This window comes from Fusarium musae, chromosome 1 (assembly GCF_019915245.1).
Source record: "Fusarium musae strain F31 chromosome 1, whole genome shotgun sequence".
In the NCBI taxonomy this organism is placed as follows: Eukaryota; Fungi; Ascomycota; class Sordariomycetes; order Hypocreales; family Nectriaceae; genus Fusarium; species Fusarium musae.
The window spans coordinates 2,347,281-2,368,179 of NC_058387.1; the positions used below are offsets into that span (position 1 = coordinate 2,347,281).

A 20,899-nucleotide genomic window follows, 5' to 3' on the forward strand; every position below is an offset into this window, starting at 1 on the left:
GAGTGGTAGGCGAACCATGACGACGCAACAAAGACCAATGAAATTACGCAAGAGACTCGTGCTACAGTATGAACGAAGAGGAAAAGAAGAGGAAGAAGAAAAAAGCTTGAGGATGAGGCTCAAAGATACTAACGGCTGAACGGTTTCATAGATGACAGGTTGTTGGAACATGGAATAAAAGCCGCGGCGGGCCAAGTCAAACACAGGCGAGATGGATCCGTTTGGTGGTGATCGATATCGGTAGCCCCCGCTCATCAATAATGGATGGGAACTGTGGCTTGTTAGTTCGTACATAGGCATGCAAACTGTCTGTGGATATGAGCTGAGCATCACGAGGGACCACGGGGCACAGATGTCTCTCCCATTCCCAGAAGGTGAAGGGCCATGCTTCTCGCGTATCTCGTCTACGACCTTAGGTCAATCCATGGACCATGGCGGAAACAGCAACCTCTAGGGTCCAGGTTGGGGTCACGGTGGATGGGTCTGTGTATGTATGTATGTACATACATACATGGGGGGGCATGAAGATCCTGGATCTGGAGAATCTTTGGGAGCACTCGCATGGCCAACATAGGTAGCGGGTTTGGCGGGTCCCCCTACCTGTCTATATGCAGAGATGCAGCCTCTCGCTGGCCATGGCATTTCTCCATGATCATACTTGTACATACATTGTCCATGAAGGGAGGAGAGCCACATAGCGGGAACTGTGTGAGTGCGGGAACGGATGGACAGTGAACGAGGATCGTGGGTTGGGCTGGGTTGGTTAGGCTGGGCTGGGCTGGCTGGGGACATGAATTGGTGTGGTCCGGGGTCTTGGGGCGATCGTTCCCGCACCTCCCTCCCTCTGCCATAGCTTCCTGGGGCTCCATCTGACTGCTAACTATCCGGACCTAGGAATGCATTTCTTAGCAGTCTGCTGGGCGGTGAGTTCTTATAGTATCTCATACGCATTTGCGAACTCTTGTGACGCTCTGTAGAGCGCCTTATCAAGCAGGAAAGGCTACATCAGAGGCATGACAAGGACAAGGGGGGTTTAAGAGTGGACAACGGTGGAACGGATCATGATTCTGGGGTCGCGATTGATCGACTCGGTTGGCGTTCCGGGCATCTGGAGCCTTTTGCGACAGGACGTTGGAGACCTGCAACGTTATTGCATAGAGGTGGGTTCCATCTAACTAAACAGCTGACTGAGAATTAATAGTGTCTTGATCACTTCATGGTATTTTCCCCATCCCTTGCTGGAGCCTTTCGAGGCGTGTGAGGAACCTCGACTCGTTTGATTCATTATGAAATACCATCGCGGGAGATTGTGATTCCGGATCTTGAGTGCACTACCTTGACGGGCTGTCACTGATAACTTGATCAGGTTCCTCTAATACTGTGCAGCTGTCGAGGAACAGAATGTAAGGTTAGAGTGTTCTAACGATGAGCAAACAAGGGAATGCAACATGAGTGCGACTTTATGAGGTCCCTTCGTTTCTCGCGAAGGCTGGAAGAAACAAGGTTCACATCTCGAATGACAAGAATGAAGGCAGCAGTTAGCGAAGGTGAGACCTTCTCGCGGAAGAGATGCGATGTGGGTCAAACAAGGTGATAAATGTACACGATATGAGACAAGATATCACGGGCCAAAAAAAAGGTGAGACACAGGAAGCAAGACGACATCAAAGTGTTTCCCATCCTGTCTCGACTGGCACCTCGGTGAGCATTTTGATACCGTGTTAAGCCCAGGCTGACCGAACTATGGTTCACGACGCAGCTGGCTGGGTGCTGCGATGCTTCAATATCTGTTTGTCTTGCACGGCAAGAGTCTCTGTGCAGATATCTACATACGAACAACTGGAAGCTCGCCCAAACAGATCACATATACGGAGATGAGAAGAGAGTTATTATCAACTATGCGATGAGAAATCAAAAACGTCAATCAAGGTCTGCGACGCAGCAACGTTTCATGTCATCGAAGGCAGAACTGCTAGCCATGTAATGGGATCTGCATGCAGTTAGCATCGTGACGGCGCCCACAGGACAAGCGACAGGCAGACATTGGAGGCTAGGGCGACAAAGGGCGCTTGCGTGCATGGACATGGAGCATGGAGTGAGCGGCATACCCACACACCCGTCACAGGGAATGGGACCACACAGAGCACGGTGCGACAATGAGACCCAGTGTAGCGGATCAGAGGCTGGCGAGGATCTCCATATCCATATCCAACAGTCTATCTCGAGACTCAAGTCTTGTTAGACCAACTAACTTAGCACTGAGCAAACTGATGGATCACTGATGCCATGTCGAAATCTTAGATCAACATTCTATCTTGGCAGGGAGAATAGAGCTAATCATTTTGACTCATCTCTGTGCAGACTTTGAGTTAATGTCATGAAAATACACAGGCGTGTGCGGATATTTGGCCTTATCCCATTCGAGAATCTAGGTCCATCTCAAAGATAGGAGCCTTCTTAGTGCATGGATCTATCAGAAAGGAATATGCCAAAAGACCGCAACTCGGCTTTCATTGTAAGGTTCAGAATCAAGCCATGGCCAGGAGACTTTGAGAAACCAATAGCCTATGATAGAGAGGAAGCATGCGCTTGCTGAAGCAGACCAAAGCACCAAAACTTCATCAGTATCAAGCTGCATATGCAGCCTAGTAGGTATATCCAACAGACACATTGACGCGTTACGAGATGCTGACAACCGATGACACCCAAGCCGTTGACTTGAGCCTACCGGAGCCAGGAGGCTTCAGCCGTTACGGCGTATTCTGAATTGGGTTTTGCTTTCTATCTGCAAGCTCAGTAACAACCTTGCCCAGTGACATCTCACTACTTAAGAGAGTGGCCACGGAGGCGCTGAGCTATAGCCGAAGCTGAGCTAAAGGTCCCAATGATGCTGATGCTGATGACGCGGGGAAACTGGTGTATGTATGTATGTACGTGACTGTGCTAGGAAGTTGAGCAGTCTCAGTTTGGTTATCCTGTCAAGCCTGCTCACCATCGACAGTTTCTTATCTGGGAAACACACCTCTTGATATTGCGCTGCTTCTCCCGCCAGAACCCTCTACACCGCATTCTGTCACGTCTTTCGACGATGCCTACCTTAGTTTCTTTCATCATAATCATTATCTTTACTGCTCAAAACTCAACTCCGCCTCCGCCTGGTCGTCTCCTCATCATCTTCCTCACTGTGTCTTGTCTTACCTCTCATAGATACACACCATTTTCTAATGATAGCCAACCAGGGTTTTTGTTCCCCTGCTCGTTGATCCTTGTACTTGTCCATGCCTTAGTAGCTTGGCTTAACTAGCTCCCCACTCACATCCCCTCCTCCCCCAGGCTTGCGCCATCTCAACCAACCATTCTTCGTCATCCGTCTCCCTCGATCGCACCGTCTTTCCAACGGTAAACCCTTTTCCCCTCCACTCCATCCTCTTTGATATCCCAGTAGCCCTCTTTGTCCCACTCCCTCTTCGTCGTCCTCCTCCTCCCTCCATCTTCCACTGCTGGACGGATGCCATCCGCACCTACAATAAACCATCCATCTGTCTGTTCATCTGTCTATCAAACAATCAACTCGCCCAGACTGGCAATACCGTGATTAAACATCGTCGGCACCATCATCTTCTTGTCGACCTGTGTCGCTACATGACCAACTGCCTCGTTTCACTCTGCCTTACACAGCATCCCCCTCATCACCTCGTACGGCATTCTGAAGCACCTGGGAGTAAAATCCCCTCCCCTCGAATTATTCATCCTTATTAACTTGAATTTGAATCTCAAGGAGCACAGCTCCCGCGCGCAACACGCGCAACTTGTGCAGCGTCGACAGAACGCAGCAAGTTGGACTTTACTTTACCCTGTCCACTATCAAACGCTTCTATCACTCCCAGTCGCGATATGTCATATCGTTGATTGCGAGTCTTGTTTCTGCCTTTGTCGCATTATCATCGCTTCTTACCTAACACGCGCAACACGTTATTCGTTTGCTCATACAATCAATTCATTCTCTTTTGAAAAGCGCACTCATTTCAAAGCGCAGCGATCGCATCGCAGCGCATTAACATTGGATTTGAACCACACTCGGCTCAGGTCGATACTTGATACAGCCCATGTGCTAGACGATCTCCGCTTTGAACGCTTCAGACTCGTTTCTTCTCCACATCCACACGCGCCTCCTCCGTCGCATTATCTCATACTACCTTACATACGCTACCTACGCTACAGTATCACTGGCGCGCAATCACCCGTGTTAGAGACCCTAATTAAGAGTCACTCACCGTTGCTTACACCCCCCGCTGCGCCGCCGCCTCCTACTCCTCCTCTACTTCCTCCGGCTTGAACCTCCAAGGATTCGGTTCTAGTTTTTGATTCTGATTCTGACTCTTGGGTCTTGGTCTTGATATCCCCGGTCCTTTTTTGTGGATTCTTTCTACTGGAGCCATTTCAGGGGCTGTTGATTGGTTCCTTCCTGCTCAGGCATGCTCCTGCCTCCCAAGAGTGGTTTTTCTTACCTTAGCTTCCTGGTCTCAAATCGCCACTGGCTTTACTGCAAGTGCGACTGATTCCCAGATTTCACTGTAGCTGCTACCTTAGCTGCTCACACTACTACTGCACCTTCCCTCCCACCCCATTGAGATTCAGCGCGCAGTCCCGCCCCCCTCCTCCACCTGCCACCATCTCATCGTTCATCATTAACCCATCACCATCCACCCATCCATCCACCATCGGCTTTCCGCCATCACACACGCACGCACACACGCATACACACGCATACACCCGCTCCATCGCATCGTCTAATCATCCTGTTGACAATCTATCAATCACTTTGTTTGGACGCGCATCTTGGAATCTTCAGAGCTCTGTTGATATTCTTGTTGTTACGCGACCGTTCGTTGGTTTTACTTGCGCGCCCATACGCTGGCTGGCTAATCTGATCATTGAGATTCGTCCGTGAGCCTCTTTGACGTCGTTGTCGCACAACGCGATCCCGCGTCTATATTTCATATCATTCTGTCACCAGACAAAGGTAAATCCTGCCAAAGTTTTCATTCTGCGTGCATCTTCTCATTCTTGCTTTCTGCGTCTTGTTTCGTCTCCTTCTGTTCTTGTTTGTCTCTTTTGCTTCCTACACCTGTCCCGCCGCTGCCGCGGCCAGCGTCTGGATTACTACGATCTTGTCTCGGTTTGGCTCAACTTCCGGCTGGAGTCTACGCCCCGGCCTGCGCTTGACTCTCCCTTCTGAGCCAAGGCCTGGCAGGCCAAATCGCACATCACAAGGCCAGGCAGGCTTCCCACTTTAAGCTCGCCATATATCTACAATCCGCCATTCACGCTCAACGACGCGCCTCCTTCTGGCTGCCAACCACGTGCGACTCGCGTTGCCTCCTTTCTGCATCTTCTCCAACCCGTCAACCCGTCAGTCCAAGCATCTCTGGACACGTCGCCATCGCTTTCCCGTGGTCGCAACTTCACCCATCCCCCGCTCGCTCGGTAGCTCTGTGATGTACTCCGCTCAGCAAACCAGCGCTGATAATGCGACAATCAACCCAGCTGCGCTCAGCTCACCTGGTAAGTTTTATAATCCTATTTCTTCCTTTTCGTGATCGCATGTCCTCCACAAACCTCACTCCACTCTTAAATCATGCCATACACACGTACAAGTGATAATATCACTTGCGCCCAAACTCCATGATGCATGCATTTGCCCCGCACTACAACTTTCGTGCCCTGCGACCGGAGGATTCAAGCGTGAAATAGGTTGCGCCACCCGTCACCACAGTCCGTAAATTCAACTCAAGGTTCAAAATGCTAATCAGCTTTCTCCAGTCATAGGTCTGACGCAACAACCCCAGCGCACACTCAAGCGCAGTCATTCTCCTGGAGGTTACGACTCGCCTCAGCTTGGCGATGACGGTATGTCGGCGATTAGTATTTCGCCGCTACTTTACTCATTTCGGCACCCGACTACCTTGCGCCAGAAACGGCGATCAATTACGATTCCTTGATTGCTATTTTTGTTCCTATGCTTTATGCCGTATTTCGTTGCAGTATTTGCGGGCTCAAAAGTTCAACTGGTGACAAAAGTGCTGACCTATCTTGCAATCTACAGGTGATACAAAACCACTTCGAAAGAAGGCAAGACCGATGAATAAACGATCAACAGGGAGCATTTCCGAGGCTCCCGGGCAGGCCGCAGGCTCGAACCTTCCTCAGGCTATTCCTCCACCGCAGACTCCCCAGTCTCAAGGCTCAGGGCTGCCACAAACGAGCCCTGCATATACGCCGCAGACACAGATGCCGCCGAAGACCACTCCAACCAAGTCAACACTGAAGGCTCTGCCCACTGTGCGAGACCACACGACCGACCAGCTCAATCCGACTGGAGACGAGTATATACCCCGTGAAATCGATGAGTTCGGAGAGAAGAAAGTCCAGCTCAACGGCACGCTCAACGGAGGACGTGAATACAAGTGCCGAACATTCTTGGTCCCTAACCGCGGTGATAAATTGTTCATGCTGGCTACCGAATGTGCTAGGGTTTTGGGTTACCGTGATTCGTACCTCTTGTTCAACAAGAACAGGTCCCTGTACAAGATTATCGCAAGCCAGGCCGAAAAGGATGATTTAGTTGGGCAAGAAATCCTTCCCTTCTCGTATCGATCCAGGCAGATTGCCATCGTCACCGCCAGGTCAATGTTCCGACAGTTTGGAAGCCGTGTGATTGTCAATGGCCGCAGAGTTCGCGATGACTATTGGGAAACCAAGGCCCGGAAACAGGGATTCACTGAAGCTGACCTTGCCGGCGAGAAGCGCCCCGGTGCTACGAAGGCAAGAGAGGCGGCTGAGGCCCAGCAGAACAACGTCTTGTTAGCTGGTCCCCATCCAGAGATTGTGTATAGCAACAACCCAGGACCGTTCCCCGGCCCCCCGCAGCCGCACCTCGTTCAACCAGGTATGATCGGACCACCACCCGGAACCACGACAAGAATGCCCGGATTGACACTAGGATCAGACCTAAGCGACTCCCGGCCGCGCGATTACTCAGGAATTCTCAAAGGCGGACCTCGTCAGGAGATCACCGGCCCTGCTTACCAAGACCAGACCCGTCCTTCGCCCCTCGGGGAGCTCAACGCCCAGGCCCATCATGCCGCAGATTTCAACAGGTCAGTTAATCAGCAGCGGGATATGCGCAACGACTATCTCCAAGGCGTTTGGCGACGCCCACATGAGCAGCCCCCCTCCAATCTGACCCAGCAGCCTGTCGCCTCTGCCGACAATTCCAACACGGCGACCAGCAGGCCTTCACACTCACCTCACACTACAGCTACGGCCATGTCGCAGCAACCTGGATTGGTTTCCACTCAAAGCCCTCAAATGATGATGACCACTGCGCCCTACTCCCAGTCAATCAGCGCGCAGAGCAGTCTCAGTCAAGCGCCCATGAGGGGTATGGCTCAATCACCCACGCAATCGATCAGACCAACACTTCCCGGTACAGGGGGCTCCATGTCTCAGGGAACGCCTGGTTATAACTACCAATCGGGTCAGATGTGGCCGCAGACTCCGCAGGCGCCCCAGCATGGCTACGGCAGCTACACTGCTCAGTCCCAAGCACCTCACCCGTCTCAGTCGCCATCACATCTCCGTCAAGGGAGCTCGGGCCAGATGCAAAGTATGCAGTTCCCCGGCATGGCTGGTATGCAGTATGGTGCGGGTCAGAGCATGTATCCTGCAGATCAAACGCCTCGCCAATACATGCCTCAAGGTGGCGCTGGTGGGCCATCAGTCTCTCAAGGCTGGTCCGGTCAGCATTCACCAGCCCAGCAGTGGTGGACTCCAGGGCAGCAGCCTCAATAAGTTTGTGAACACCAGCTGGTGATGCGAAACGATGGAATGATATAGCCCACGATCTCACCTGCTTCCGTTGAGAAGTCCAATCTGATAGTGTGGTCTGTTTGTGTTTTTTCTTATATCTTTCTTCCATTTACCCTTTTTATTTCTTTTATTTCTTTCTTGGCCTATCCTGGGTTTACATACGACTTGAGCCAGAAGACGGCTATCTTCTTGGTCTGTTTTCCTCCCTCCTGGGTCTCCATGTATGCAGATGAGTGGAGGGGCTATGTGCATCTCGAGGGGCCTTATGGCTTGAAGAATTGCTAATAGTATTTGGACTGGCTGGGATAGAGGAGTCGGACAGGACCGTGACACATGATTGTTTTTTTTTTTTTTTTTTTTTTTGTTTTTTTTTTTTTTTTTTTTTTTGCATTTTCTATTTCTTCTACTTGTGGGTTTTGATATGAGGTAGTAAGTCTGGTTAGGTACATTCACGGGGGTAACATGCCCTGCTGTTGTTTTATTGTTGTTATATGTTTACCAGGCCATTCTGTTGGATGCAGGCATATGGATGTTATTTGGGCAGATTATTGGTTTGGTTTGGTTGTTCTGGTGGTACTACGGATGAGTTTTCGACTGCGACTTGCCTGTGTGTCGTCGCTTAGTACTATTTGTGTTGGCGAGGCATACATCTATTAGGCTTTCATTTTGATACCACGTCACTCTTCGATTCGTCCTTTTTAAACATTTCTTTCTTCCTGGAGTACAACGTACCAGTCGTGAAGCGTGTATATGCATGTGCGACATGTGAGTATCGCTCGAGAGGGGCGTGATACCGACTGGGTGACACGTTGGGGATTGGATTGTTGATGCAGATTTGATAATTCACGTCTATAGTCTTGCCTAAGCTACTTTGCGGCTTTGCTTGCTGCGTGCATAACGATGATGCTCAATGAGATGTTTAGGGTCTCGAGTAATCCTGTTGCTTTGCGATGTTCTTTGCACCGTGAGCTAAGGCTCATGTCAGTCAGAATCGAAGCTGTGCAACGAAACCGGACTCGACGTTCTGTCCGTGTCTGTTCATGCAATACGCAATCACGGCAGCATGTTTTGACCCGGCCCAGCGAATCGGGCAGCCTAGGATGTTGTCGTCCAATATCTAGGGCCTATGTACTGCATCTGAAGTGACAGCACGGTAACACCCGCCGGGATGTTTCCGCCGAGACAGTATTCGCAACGGGGCTTATCTTGTGAGAGGGCAAGGAATGTGGAGTGTCTAGAGAGTGTTGACAAGGCGCGTAGTACGACAGTTGAGATTTAAGTTTCAACTGTACAACGGACCACAGTGGGAATTGTCATACCCGCTCAGCCGTGTAGGTCCAAGCAGGGCGACTGAAGAAAAGTGAAGTAGAATATCGTGTCAATAAATTGTGACAGTGGCACCATGAACGCCAGAGTCGTCCATCCAGCCCCTCGGCCGGATGGCTAACTACATATTTCTAATCACTCTCATCCCCATCCAATGCCTCGTCTCTCTCCTCTTTCCCTTCCTTGAGCTCAAGGGCATCCTGGGTATCATCGCCACTAGCTTCTCCCTCCTCCTCATCTTCTTCTTCGACTTCATCGTCCTCTGAATCTTCGGGGATCTCAACCTCATCCTCTGTTGCCGCATCCTCCTCTGCCTCTGCATTTCCAGGCTCTACACGAGGGCGCTTAGCTAGAGGGCCTGTTGAGACAGCTGTTATGTCTCCGTCAGTTTCCATGTTAGAGGTGTCTGGCATGTCAGTGTCTGGCCCGTCAGACTTTTTGGCGCGGACTTTTTGACGGTAGGATGTGCGCTTTTCAGTCTGGATAGCGTTGAACTCTGTGTGGGGTATTAGCAGTCTTATAATATACAATCTGTCCTGCAACGAAAGACATGGCAGGGCCTATAAAAAGACATACTAGCAAATTCAGCTTCAAGAGGTTCCTTGAGGAACGCGAACTCGGTCTCCTCAAGGGCCTTGAAGACATCTGCAGGGGAGATTGTCTTTTTGCCTGCATTGATGGTGTTTTCATTGGCGCTACGCAATTAGTGATTTACTCTGGGGGGGAGAAGACTTGACGCACTGAGATGCTAGGTAGTTGATGAACACTGTGGTGCTCTGGCTTAGAGCCATGATGGCGTTGGCCTGGATCTGTGTGTTGGGGGGTAGAACACCCTTGGACAGACGTGTTATTATAGACTTTGGAAGGGTCAAGTCCTATTGTTCGAATTGTTCAGTCAGTCTTTGGTTCTGAGCGTCCCTTGTGGGCAGATTTGAACACTGGGTCCTTGCGAGGTCTGTGAGTTGCTGTTCTTGAACCTACCTCGATGGTGATGTGCTCCTTATGCTCTTTCTCTTTGTCCTTGTCCTTCTTGTCTCCATTCTGGTTCATAGAAGTATCCGCCTCAGCTTCCGTAGCAGCAGTCTCACTGGCAGCTTGCGGTGCTGGTGCTGGTGCTGGTGCTGGTGCTGGTGCTGGTGCTGATGCAGTAGGTACTTGTGTGGCCATAGAATCGTTGTCATGTGTTGGAGCGGGTGCTGGGCTTTGGTCCAAGGGCGACACATCATCCATCGGGACAAATCGTGCAGTCGAAGTGTCGCTTTTTCGCGAGCTAGACTTGCGAGGTGGCATTGTGAATGGTGGTGAGAATAGTATGTTGACGCTGGGAAGAGATGCTTTAGATGTGGCTGTGCAGATCTTGTTGCCCAGGTATACAGCTGAGATGGGGTAAATGGATACTTTGGTCGAACAGCAATGTTATCCCCTTATTGTATTTGATGTTCATCAGAGGGAGCACCTCTGATATGGCGACCACTTGGTCACTCTCTTCTCAGCCCCTTTCTGGTGGTGATCTCGAGTCGGGTATTGGAGAGCAAGGAATGTCGAGATCAGTATTGGTCCCTATTTTGTTGGTCGATATTCATCTACGCAGCAAGAACCAAACCTCGATGCTTGCGGACGCTGTAGATCCTGACCAAGATAATTCGTTGTTGGCTTGGATTTTTAGTGAGAACGCAAGTGAACCAGGACTGAGGTTGGGTGCAAGTTTAGTGAACGCGCCAAATGGGATTGAGACGGGATGTGGCTGGACGCGACATATGCCCCGCTGTGAGTGGCTAGGGACGCGTTAAGTGGTTTCTTAGTGGAACAAGGCTGGCACCTCAGGAACAGAGTGCGATTACTCCGTCCCTATCCATAAGGTAAGTAAGTGCCTTACAAAGCAAAGCCAATGGCATATCAATTAAACTTCATATAAAGACGTTTTTGGAACGTAACGGGTATAAGGCTAATTATGTCGATCTAAAGTTTTATCTTGTTCATCTTAATTGCGTCAGTGATACTCCGTACTGCTCCGTCTGTCAGTCCGATGCGCGCAAGATTCAAGCAAGGGTTTAAGGTAGACATGCAGGGAGGGTTTGTTGTCAATCTGTTTGAATTGGAGTGCATATCTATATATCTATATATATAGCTTTCGTATAGGTGTTTGGCACATGAGTGATGATGCCAATGACTCGTTTGTCTGTCCAGCTCCGTATCTTAATAGGAGAACTCTCGTCGCCAGGCTCGAGTCAGCCGTGGATATCATCTGCATCGTATGAAACGGACCGTCTTGTATCCATCCGTTCATATCACTTCCTCGCTTGGTCGTAATAACATAAAGAGAAAAAGATCGAGAAAAAAATGAAAGTCTGGGGTATATCCGTCATCAAAATGCACACAAAATCCTCCGTGTTCCAGCACCGGGCATAGACGCCAGCGCATAAAATCATGGTCCCCATGGCTTCCAAATGCCAAGGGTAAAATGAGGCGGACTCAACCGGTCTCATGGTTACTGCCTCTTTTAGGAGAGGAGTGAGAAGCGAAGATCGAAAATGACAGTGGGTTCTTGCGTATTCGTGAAGAGAAAGTAAGTGGGTGTTTGAGGTCGAGGCTTGGGGTAGAGTCGCGTCGAGCATCATAAAGGCGAATCTCTTGGTCATTAACGAGATGAGGCAATATCTTCAGGTCAATGCCGAGGGGCCCATCACGATCGAATTGCCTCCGAGTGACAGCGGCAATGCAATGGCAATGTTTCTATGGACCGGGTATAGTCCTTCTAGAAACGGGTCAGAAATGATCTCGGCCCCGCCAATTTTGACTGTGACTGGGGTGTTGATGGGGTTTGACGGGGGTTGAAACAAGCCGTCACGGAAACCGTTTCTTGATACGGCTCGGGATGGTAATCAACAATACAAGGGCATGCATGTCATGTTGTATTGGTTCTCAGTGTCAGTACGGAGTATCGTCAGATTCTTCTGGCTCAGCCGATGGCCCTGCCAATCTCTGATTTGCGGATTAAAGGTCGCGGCGACAGCCCACCGAGGAAAACTTCATCGTCGAATGAGAGTCGGTTCATGTTGGACATGGAATGCATTCGCTGGTGCTGTCGTCGAATATCCAATGACCGATTTGCTCTCGGTAGGTATTCGCTGGAACTACGAGTGCCGAAGAAGGCATCGGGATAGTGACCATGCCAGGGATCACGAGGTGATACTGCGCTCATAGTACTGCTGCGACTGCTGCGAGTTCGACTGTGGCGAGCAGAAGGGGGGAGCTTGGCTAATCGTGAAGGTTGACGCTTCACAGGTGGGATGAAGGCATCTTCACCCTGGACGGCCTCGTCAGTCAGACCGGGGCGAGAATTGGGAGCACGGGCAACGACTGGGGTTGAGGGCGTATCGATGCTGTGCTTGTGGTGAAGTGAGCGTGGTGAGAGTTCCTCAGAGACTCGGGGATGAGGACGATCGTAGACAATAACACTCGGAGGTTTGCGTATGGAACTAAACGATGTGCTCTTCTGTCTCTGGTGCTGGAGTTGTCGCTCTAGGTCATTGGCTTCGTTGTTTGCAGCCTCGATGATGCGTGCCTTTTCTTGGTTCCTGTCCTTCTTCCACGACTCGATTTCCTCGTCGCCGATGGGAGTGATGCCTCTGTTCATGAAGAGAAATCGACGTTGGCGGCTGCGGCGGTAGAGGAAACATCCGACTGCGGTAATGGCGGTGACGGGAACCACGGTCGCGAGGACAATGATGAGAGCTTGGAGGTGTGAATCCTTCATGGTTATATCTCCATTCTGTGTCTGTATGTGAAGACGTCAGAGGGAGGGAGGTGAAGTGGAATTGGCAAGTATTAGTAAAAGTCACGCCAATGTCGTCCAAAGGTGTGGGGGAAGAAGAGAAGGTGAGCGAATGTTGAGCTTGGAGGATATACACTTCCGAGTTGAGGCCAACTGGGAGACGGTTAGTTATTGTACTAGATCATTTGTATGTACAGTATAAGCTGGATGAGATTCGAGATGATGGATGGTGTCCATGCATATATCATCCATGCAACAGGCATATATTAAATGGGCAATGTTCACTAACAATCAAGCGACTACTCGTGATTGAGCTTCAGTGATAATCGGGACGAGTGAAATTGGAATTCACTCAGTTCGATTGAAAATCAATTCGACAGTCGGTATAAGTCAACCTCAAGGTATCGACGTTGGATGGGACGTCGGTAGAGATGGGATGAGATGAGAGGAGTATAGGTGAAGATATATCGACCAGGAACTCAAAGGCCATGTATATGGCACAGGCAGGACGAAGGTCAAGAGATCAGAATGTGAGTTGGGGGGCGATTGAAGCTATATACAGACTGGGGGTTTCAAAGAGTGGGAAAGGGTGTGCAGACTACATGGGGGAGGCCTAACGTAGGATCGTCATGACCAGCGAGCATGCAACGCCAGATGTTAGTCTTTACTAAGAAAAACGTGCTGTACAGCATGTACCTAGCTAGTCAAGAATAAGAACAAGATATGAGAGACATGCGAGATGGTGAGAGACAGGAGGTGTGAAGCCTCACTCAAGTGGGGGGTGTGGACTATGGTGGATAGGTACTGTAGTAGGTAGTGAGTGGATAGGGGGTGAGACTAGGCTCTGAGCTGCTGATACATGAAACCCTGGTCTACAAACCATCAAAGAGGTCTGGTCTACAGTACCGGTATTATCGATCAAGAGGTCGACTTCTGATTACAGCAGAGTTGCGTCTCTTTTCTTTAACGTGCAGGGTTGATTGAGAAATGCCCTGCATTGCATTGCATTGCATTCCATGTTAAAGAGTCGCAAAGAGACACAGACCGCACATTAAAGTGTCAATGTAGGGAGAAACAGGAAACAAGGACGCAGCCAATCTGAATCGTCCTCCAAGTTTGTGCCTGAACGAGTTGAAACTGGAGAAAAATTCCCGCACAACCAATCCAGCTCGACTCGTGCCTTGGGTCGCACAATCTTTTTTGTCCCTCATCATGTGTCAGTTGATTCACTGAAGACAAAATGGATACCCTCCCCCTGGTGAGACGGCGCTGGGCACGGTTCAGGACGTTTTAGGGCCACGCAGTTTTCTAGGCCAGGCCCCAGAGGGAACTGACTATTCTAGTTGGAGTCGGTCGTCCGGACCTGAGGGGCAGGAGACAGGGGATATTGATGGATTCTAGCGCCATGGCGCTGATGGATTGGAGGAGCATCATGAACGTGGCACACTCAGGGACGAACAGTCCCTATTCTCTGTGCATACGATCTACTGAAGCAGACAGGGGTGATGAGTGGTGAGTGTGGTGAGTGTGGTGAGTGAGTATCCGTAGGTGAGCTCAATCCAGTGATTCTGTACTGATTACCGCGTATGTACCCACTCCGTACGGAGGATGGGTATCTCTCAGAACTAGTTACAGAACAGTAAATTGTTTCAACAGCCTAATAAGAGACTCTCATGTGCTATCGATGCACCTCAATTCTCTCCTAAGGATTAAGGTGCCATAGGTACCTACCTCAAGAACACTCTTGCAGGAGACACTCGCATAGAACTCTCATGAATTACAATTCAGTTCGTAGAAATAAAGTGGCAGGAACTGCTGTGCCATACACTACCTTACCTTAGTACCTACCTTACCTTAGTACCTACCTTACTCAACTGTATGTACTTGCATATTCTTACAAGTACGCCAAATCCATTCCTGGCAGTTGCTGTAAATAGTTCCTTCCTTGAATTATCTCGATCTACCACCTACGAGGCAATAGGTAGCAAACTGACTCCTAACGACCCTCACATTATGCCGGCTTCATGTCTCATCCCTTTTTCCATCATGCTTCACACATCACCAACCTCAGACTTGCATTCAAAACTCACCGTCATCGACATATGCCAGGATCCCCCGGATTTGGAGCTTCACCTCCTCTTCGTTGAACCCCTCACATAATTATTAACCCGCCTCTCTCTTCGTCTAACATCACAAGCGCAGACTAGTCCAGTCTTGCCAAGGGTCTAAGACAAGCATACAGCTGAGCTGAGCTGAGCAGAACATGCATCTGCGCCTTTCAGCAAGGGAGATTTGACAAAACCGGTTGCTTGCAGAGCTCACCACTCACCAGTCAAGCCAGTCCATAATAGACACCTACCATCAGAGCGCACAAAAAAGCAAAGACAATAAACGGCTCGGGCCCCTCGGTCAATTCCTCACCCACGATTCCAGAAATGGGACGCTACAGTGCATCAACGATGCATGGTATGTCACCACTCGCTCTAATCACACAAAGCAATGGCGCGGTCACGCTGGTAGGATGGCCTGGGCTGCAAGGGAGGAGATGGCTACTTACAAGATTGCCGATGTCCTCGAAACCGCGGCCTCGCCTGGCCCGGCTGGAATGTGCTGAGATTAAATCAGGCTCGCTGTCTTTCATCTGCCATCATGAAGCCCATGTCTCACTTCATCACGTCTCATCTTGCCTGTCGGCGATGCGGTCCAGAATGGGGACGGGCGATAATCAGGTTATTCGCACTCCATGGCTCCCCATGATCTCCTTCCACGGCCCTCTACGATCGCACCAATATGAGTGATAGCGACTCGGCAAAATAGCTTCACGAATACGTGCGGCCTTATTTCATGTCAAGTCGGCGGTAGCTGTTGAATTGCTGTGCCCTAGAGAATTATGCCGTTCCTTCCACGAACCATTTCTTATTATACGTGGTCAATCATTGTCACCATACAATGTTCTTATCTTGGCTCACTCGGCATGACAAGTCACTTCAGGTGAGCCGAGACAAATCGACCGGGCCGGTGAACTGCCACCCTGCCGATCAAAAATCGGACTTAGACGGAACATGAAGTACCCGTGTAAAAATCATTGGGAATTTATCTGCCTACCAAAGCCTCTACATATAACCAAAATGGTCAATGGCGCTGAAACGCCTGCAGCAGACAAGTACCCTTTCTTCACTTGCGGAGACATCAAGCTATGCGCCCAGAGCGTTCAAGAGACTGCATTACCTACTGGCTAGGCACAGAGTCGCCTGCTCTAAGTTTAGCATTGCTCATAATGCGGCCTGTCTATTCTTATTCTGCTGTCTGACAATCTTTGCTTTGCCGTCGACCCACAAACTATCACCTGGTTATCCTCATCAATAATATATGTAGTGAGCAGAGTCAAGTCTTGATGGAAAGACGAGGCCGCTGTTGCATTTTGTCGTTGCTTCAGTAATCACCCCTTCGACCGACCTGTCACCGTACAAGATGCCAAATCGGGATGCACGACGAAATCCCATCAAGCATCCTTGGCCTAGAACTATAGCCATTGTTACCATCTTGAACGGATATCAACCTGTCCGGCACAAGCTCTCCTGTTTAGGCAGGCTGGCTGGTGAGGCATCGAGCAATAAACGGGCCTATCATCTTCACCGTTTGGCTGTCAACGTGGAAAAGTTCCAGGCCCCTGTCGAATCCGTTTGCCGCCAGCACTGGCCAAACCTCTTAAAGTCATCCGGCATTATTGGGCTGAACGCACACAACAAATCTAATCACCTAGTCTAATTAGCTTTCAACGGTCAGATTAAACGATTGAGACACGAACTTGATCAGACGGCCTGAGACTTCGAGGCTCAGACTCTCGACATTTTGACGTTCCCGCCGTCACCGCCTCAAAAGCCAAGTTCTGTCATGTCCAGTTGTGAACCACCGCAAGGCATTGAAACAAAACCAACACGGCACTCAATCTGAGCCGTAATAGCAAATCAGTATCTTGTTACGCTCGTCAGAAAGCAACACAAGCCAACACGAAGGGAATAGGCTTTCCGGGCACATAAAGATAGCCATATGTTCGCTTTGAGGCTCTTCCGGAATTTGCAGGTTTCCAAGTCTGTTCCTGTATGTGCCTGACTTTGCTTGTTCCTGGTTCCTGACCGATCACGCCACTACTGCAGCTGAACAAACAACTTCCAACCTAGGTAGATAACTCCACCTTGGACCTGGCCCACCTCCGCTTCTTGTGTCGGTACCATATGCGCTAGCTGGATAGTGAACATTTTCTTGATACAGACCGCTCTATCGTCTCGTACAGGAGACTCAGTGAATGGACAATGGTGTTTGGGGTTCACCACTGATATACTCACTCGACATATGATTCAGGGCCCCTTTACTTGGCACAATCCATCTCATTCGTGACGACACAGTTATCTATGTCTTACATGCAGAGCATAGAATGAGTATCGCGATCGCGATGGTATTGCATATGGCATATCTCACAAAAGCCAGACAACAGAAAAGGAAAACGAAACAAACCGCCAGAAGTCCAAGCGTTCGCTTAACCCGAGTGAGCCGTGGCCTCCGAGAAGCCAAGCGAAACCATACCGTGATTAACGGGCGGGAAGAGCCTATCAGCGGGACGGCACACAGTCAGATCTTGTGGTTAGTCTTTCCCTCCCTTTCTCTCTGGCCGTGATCCTCTGAGACTAACCCTCTTCTGTCCGGTGCCGGTCTCAGAGGGTGATTCTTCCCTCTAGCGCAACACCTTTTTTTGACGAGTCCGACTTATCACCGGGCAATTAATTAATTGATCAGCTTCGCTTTCTCCCGCAACTCAATTCTCCAAGCTTTGGCCAACTGCTTGCCATCCAATTCTCAGAGAGAGCATCAATTGCATATTGAGTCAGTCAGTCAGTCGAAAGCGACGTCAAGCAACCTTGAAGGTGCATTGCACCCAACTGTCGACCAAATACACATGTCGCTGTTACGGAGTGTGTTGCCTCATGACCTGAGAGGCTGAGCAATGCCACTCACTTGCTGGCCGGTATCAAGATCGGACGCTTGGGGGGCTTTATGATGAACCATTACACCTTTAGACCCCTGTCCATGTCCATGTCAAGTGTGGAGAGCACAGACAGGGGTTCGCCTGGTTCAGGTCTGAGGGATGCTGGTGAGCTTCTTTCCATTGAAAGCTCCTACAGCATACACCGCTTCTTCAGAAATAGATCTAGAGGCAGGACGAGCCCCAGTTGCTTCAGCGCGTTCGTCAGCTTGACAACCACCTGCGGACACTACTTATGTAAAAATGAACAGGCAAGCATATCGTACTGAGGTTTCGATGAGACTATCACCACCGTAATACAGCTTTGATGAATTACGGAGCTCCTGCCAAGTCTCTCATCCCACATCCCCCGAACCATTACCACCATGAGTTGGTTCTCTGCTGCCGTTCAGCTGGGCATTGGCCTGTATTGTATGTACGGAGTACAGTAAACCCGTCCAAACCAAAAAAAAAAAAAAAAATGGGAGAAAAAAGGTGGTGGGCGACTGAGACCATCGGTAGGCCAGAAGAGCACACCTTAACTGAAGTGGGCTGAAGAGCCAGCCACGCCCAGCCCTTTCTCACCTACCTGATCGCAGTTCTGCTGCAAGGCACGAGCGCTCCTGATCATGGCAAAGTCTGTGAGGGGTAGTCTAAGAGATGGGCATACCTTCAAGATTGAGGTCCAGGGTCGGCCGCTGGTTGGTCGGATTCGACACCTATTAGTGTTATCCTCTGTCGCAACTTGGGCGGGGCCGGAAGAATTTCTCAATACAAAGTCCGCATCTTCTGCCTCTCTGCCTCCTTGTCGTGCCATTCGCCGTGGCCCTTTCCTCTAATATCATGACGACACCATCAGGAAATGACTTGCAGTAGTACAAAGCTCAAGGGCCTCGGGACAGCAATCACCCGATCTTATCTTTCCGTTGGTCCACGTGCGGCACGAGGCTGAGCCCGTGACAGGATCGAGCGGGTGAGTTTGATTACCATGTAGTTAGTACTCCGTACGCAAGTTCAACATCAAGTAGAATCGTTATGAGTGGACAGATGGATTTGATATCAAAATGTAGGGTTGCAATTCCCATCAGAATATATTGGATGGAACGGTAGACGGGTCATCTCGGTAGCTCATCTCCCCGTCCGTCTTCGTTCCGTTGGTACATAACTGGACGACGACCTTGGCATCCTTATTATCTATGCTATACATACATAGCGGCTGTCGTGGGTATATATTGAACTTGGTGTTCCCTGTCTTTCATATCTCACGACATGGAAATAACGCAACAAACCACGGTAAAGCGATGGCCGGACTTCAATTAATGCTATGTTAGTATGAATATACATATGTTTGTATGTACATACAAGGGACATACATGACTGCATCTTCCAGGGTCCTGCAGCTGATGCTACCACACCTACATACATCTCCATTACAGTAATACCAGGCAAGGGATGTAGCCGACGATACACAGCCGAGAGCACATCAGCGTCATTGCAAACCCACCCTGTGTGTGTGTGTTTCTCCTCCCCCGCCGTTTCAAACGCTAGGTTGCTCCACCATGAGATTACATCGTGAACGGGTCCAGACGAGACGCGAGATGGTTCTTGGTCAGGTCGGCTTTTACTAATGTATGTACGGTGATCCTTCGCTTCATCAACCTTCAGATAATCACTGATTTCTAATCTGCCCTCGACCGACGATCCTCTTGATACTCACGGAAGTCTCGGATTCAATGAGCAACGGACCCAGTGGCAGAGGATACTTGGCAAGCCAACAACGTATTTCAAGTGTGTGTGTGTGTGTAGTCTTGCATGTAACGAACATATCTTGATACACACAAACCATGGCATGAGTCGTGTGTTCAAGAAAGAAAGACTGCCGGCGGTACAGAGTATGCTGCTGTACTGTACTGTCTCTGCAAAAGATAAAAAAGACGATTTCAAATGCCTATTCCATGGCTGTGGCTGGTCTTGGCTTTTGCACGGTTGTGAGGCTGCGGCAAGCTAAACTAAGTTGGCAGGGTTCGTCGCAGGCATCATCCCTGCTCAAGGTGATGAGATGAGTCCGTCAAGAATGTGTGGTTTATACATATTTTCGGAGGCTTCTGAGAATTTCGATGCTTCTCGTTGTTCAATGGATCATAACGGCTTTCATTTCGATCGTTGAGCTCTCTCCAAGATGCAAACTCTGCAAGCACCGGAGTAGACTGCACTGCATTGGCTTGTGTGTTTGTTGGCCAGTTCTCCACCAATATTTTGTTCACGGTGGCTAACTCGAGACTTGCAACTCTACTGCAGTCAAGAGGTCACGCAAGTACACCAAGGACAGACCGTTCAGGTGTCAACTCCTCCACGGGAGTCTGTCTCTTGTGTGGAAAGGGATCCGTTTCTCCTTGCCACAAAAAGGGTTGGTAGACTTTGATCTCCATCCTAACTTAGCTAATGCACTCAAGGCTGACTCGCATTCACGTATCATCTCACGGTCCAATCCAGCAGAGACAAAAAACAATATACCCACCGTGAAGTTGAGAGTTGTCATTCTATGGACCACTGCTTCTTTACCGTTACGGCCCAACTTAACCGAGTCTCTGCTACAAGACGATGCGGCTCTTCAACAGCCCCAGCCGGGCACGAGGCACAAAAAAGACAGACAGTTCACCTTCACCGGCTTATGTGATTATGCAGGGATCATTGGACAAATAGCAGCTGCAGAAGCCATGAACAAGCCGTGTGCGGTGCCAGCAGATCGTATGTAGGATGGCACAAACCTTGATCGTCCTGTTATTTCGCATCCCAAGGCCGTGGTCAAGGTTCTTGCTTCCATACGTTTAACGTCTTCTAGGGCTGATGCAGGGTAGAAGGCCTCAAAAGTTGGCCACAGCTGCTTGAAGGCAATCTGTTGGTCT

The 20,899-nt window shown here is 49.8% G+C and overlaps 3 protein-coding genes across 3 annotated transcripts; 1 reads left to right on the plus strand and 2 right to left on the minus strand.

Moving 5' to 3' along the window:
- Nucleotides 1–5,529: 5,529 nt before the first annotated feature.
- On the plus strand, nucleotides 5,530–7,854 carry J7337_000709 (uncharacterized protein; the record flags this gene model as incomplete). The annotated part of the gene is made up of 3 exons (XM_044818457.1): nucleotides 5,530–5,565; nucleotides 5,850–5,910; nucleotides 6,107–7,854. The coding sequence occupies 3 exons, from the start codon at nucleotides 5,530–5,532 to the stop codon at nucleotides 7,852–7,854; spliced, it is 1,845 nt and encodes a 614-aa protein (XP_044686159.1).
- Nucleotides 7,855–9,329: 1,475 nt separating this feature from the next.
- On the minus strand, nucleotides 9,330–10,488 carry J7337_000710 (uncharacterized protein; the record flags this gene model as incomplete). The annotated part of the gene is made up of 4 exons (XM_044818458.1): nucleotides 9,330–9,694; nucleotides 9,775–9,893; nucleotides 9,940–10,073; nucleotides 10,180–10,488. 4 exons carry the CDS (start codon nucleotides 10,486–10,488, stop codon nucleotides 9,330–9,332), a joined length of 927 nt encoding a protein of 308 aa, XP_044686160.1.
- A 1,669-nt stretch (nucleotides 10,489–12,157) lies between these two features.
- On the minus strand, nucleotides 12,158–12,955 carry J7337_000711 (uncharacterized protein; the record flags this gene model as incomplete). The annotated part of the gene is made up of 1 exon (XM_044818459.1): nucleotides 12,158–12,955. The coding sequence occupies one exon, from the start codon at nucleotides 12,953–12,955 to the stop codon at nucleotides 12,158–12,160; it is 798 nt and encodes a 265-aa protein (XP_044686161.1).
- Nucleotides 12,956–20,899: the final 7,944 nt, after the last annotated feature.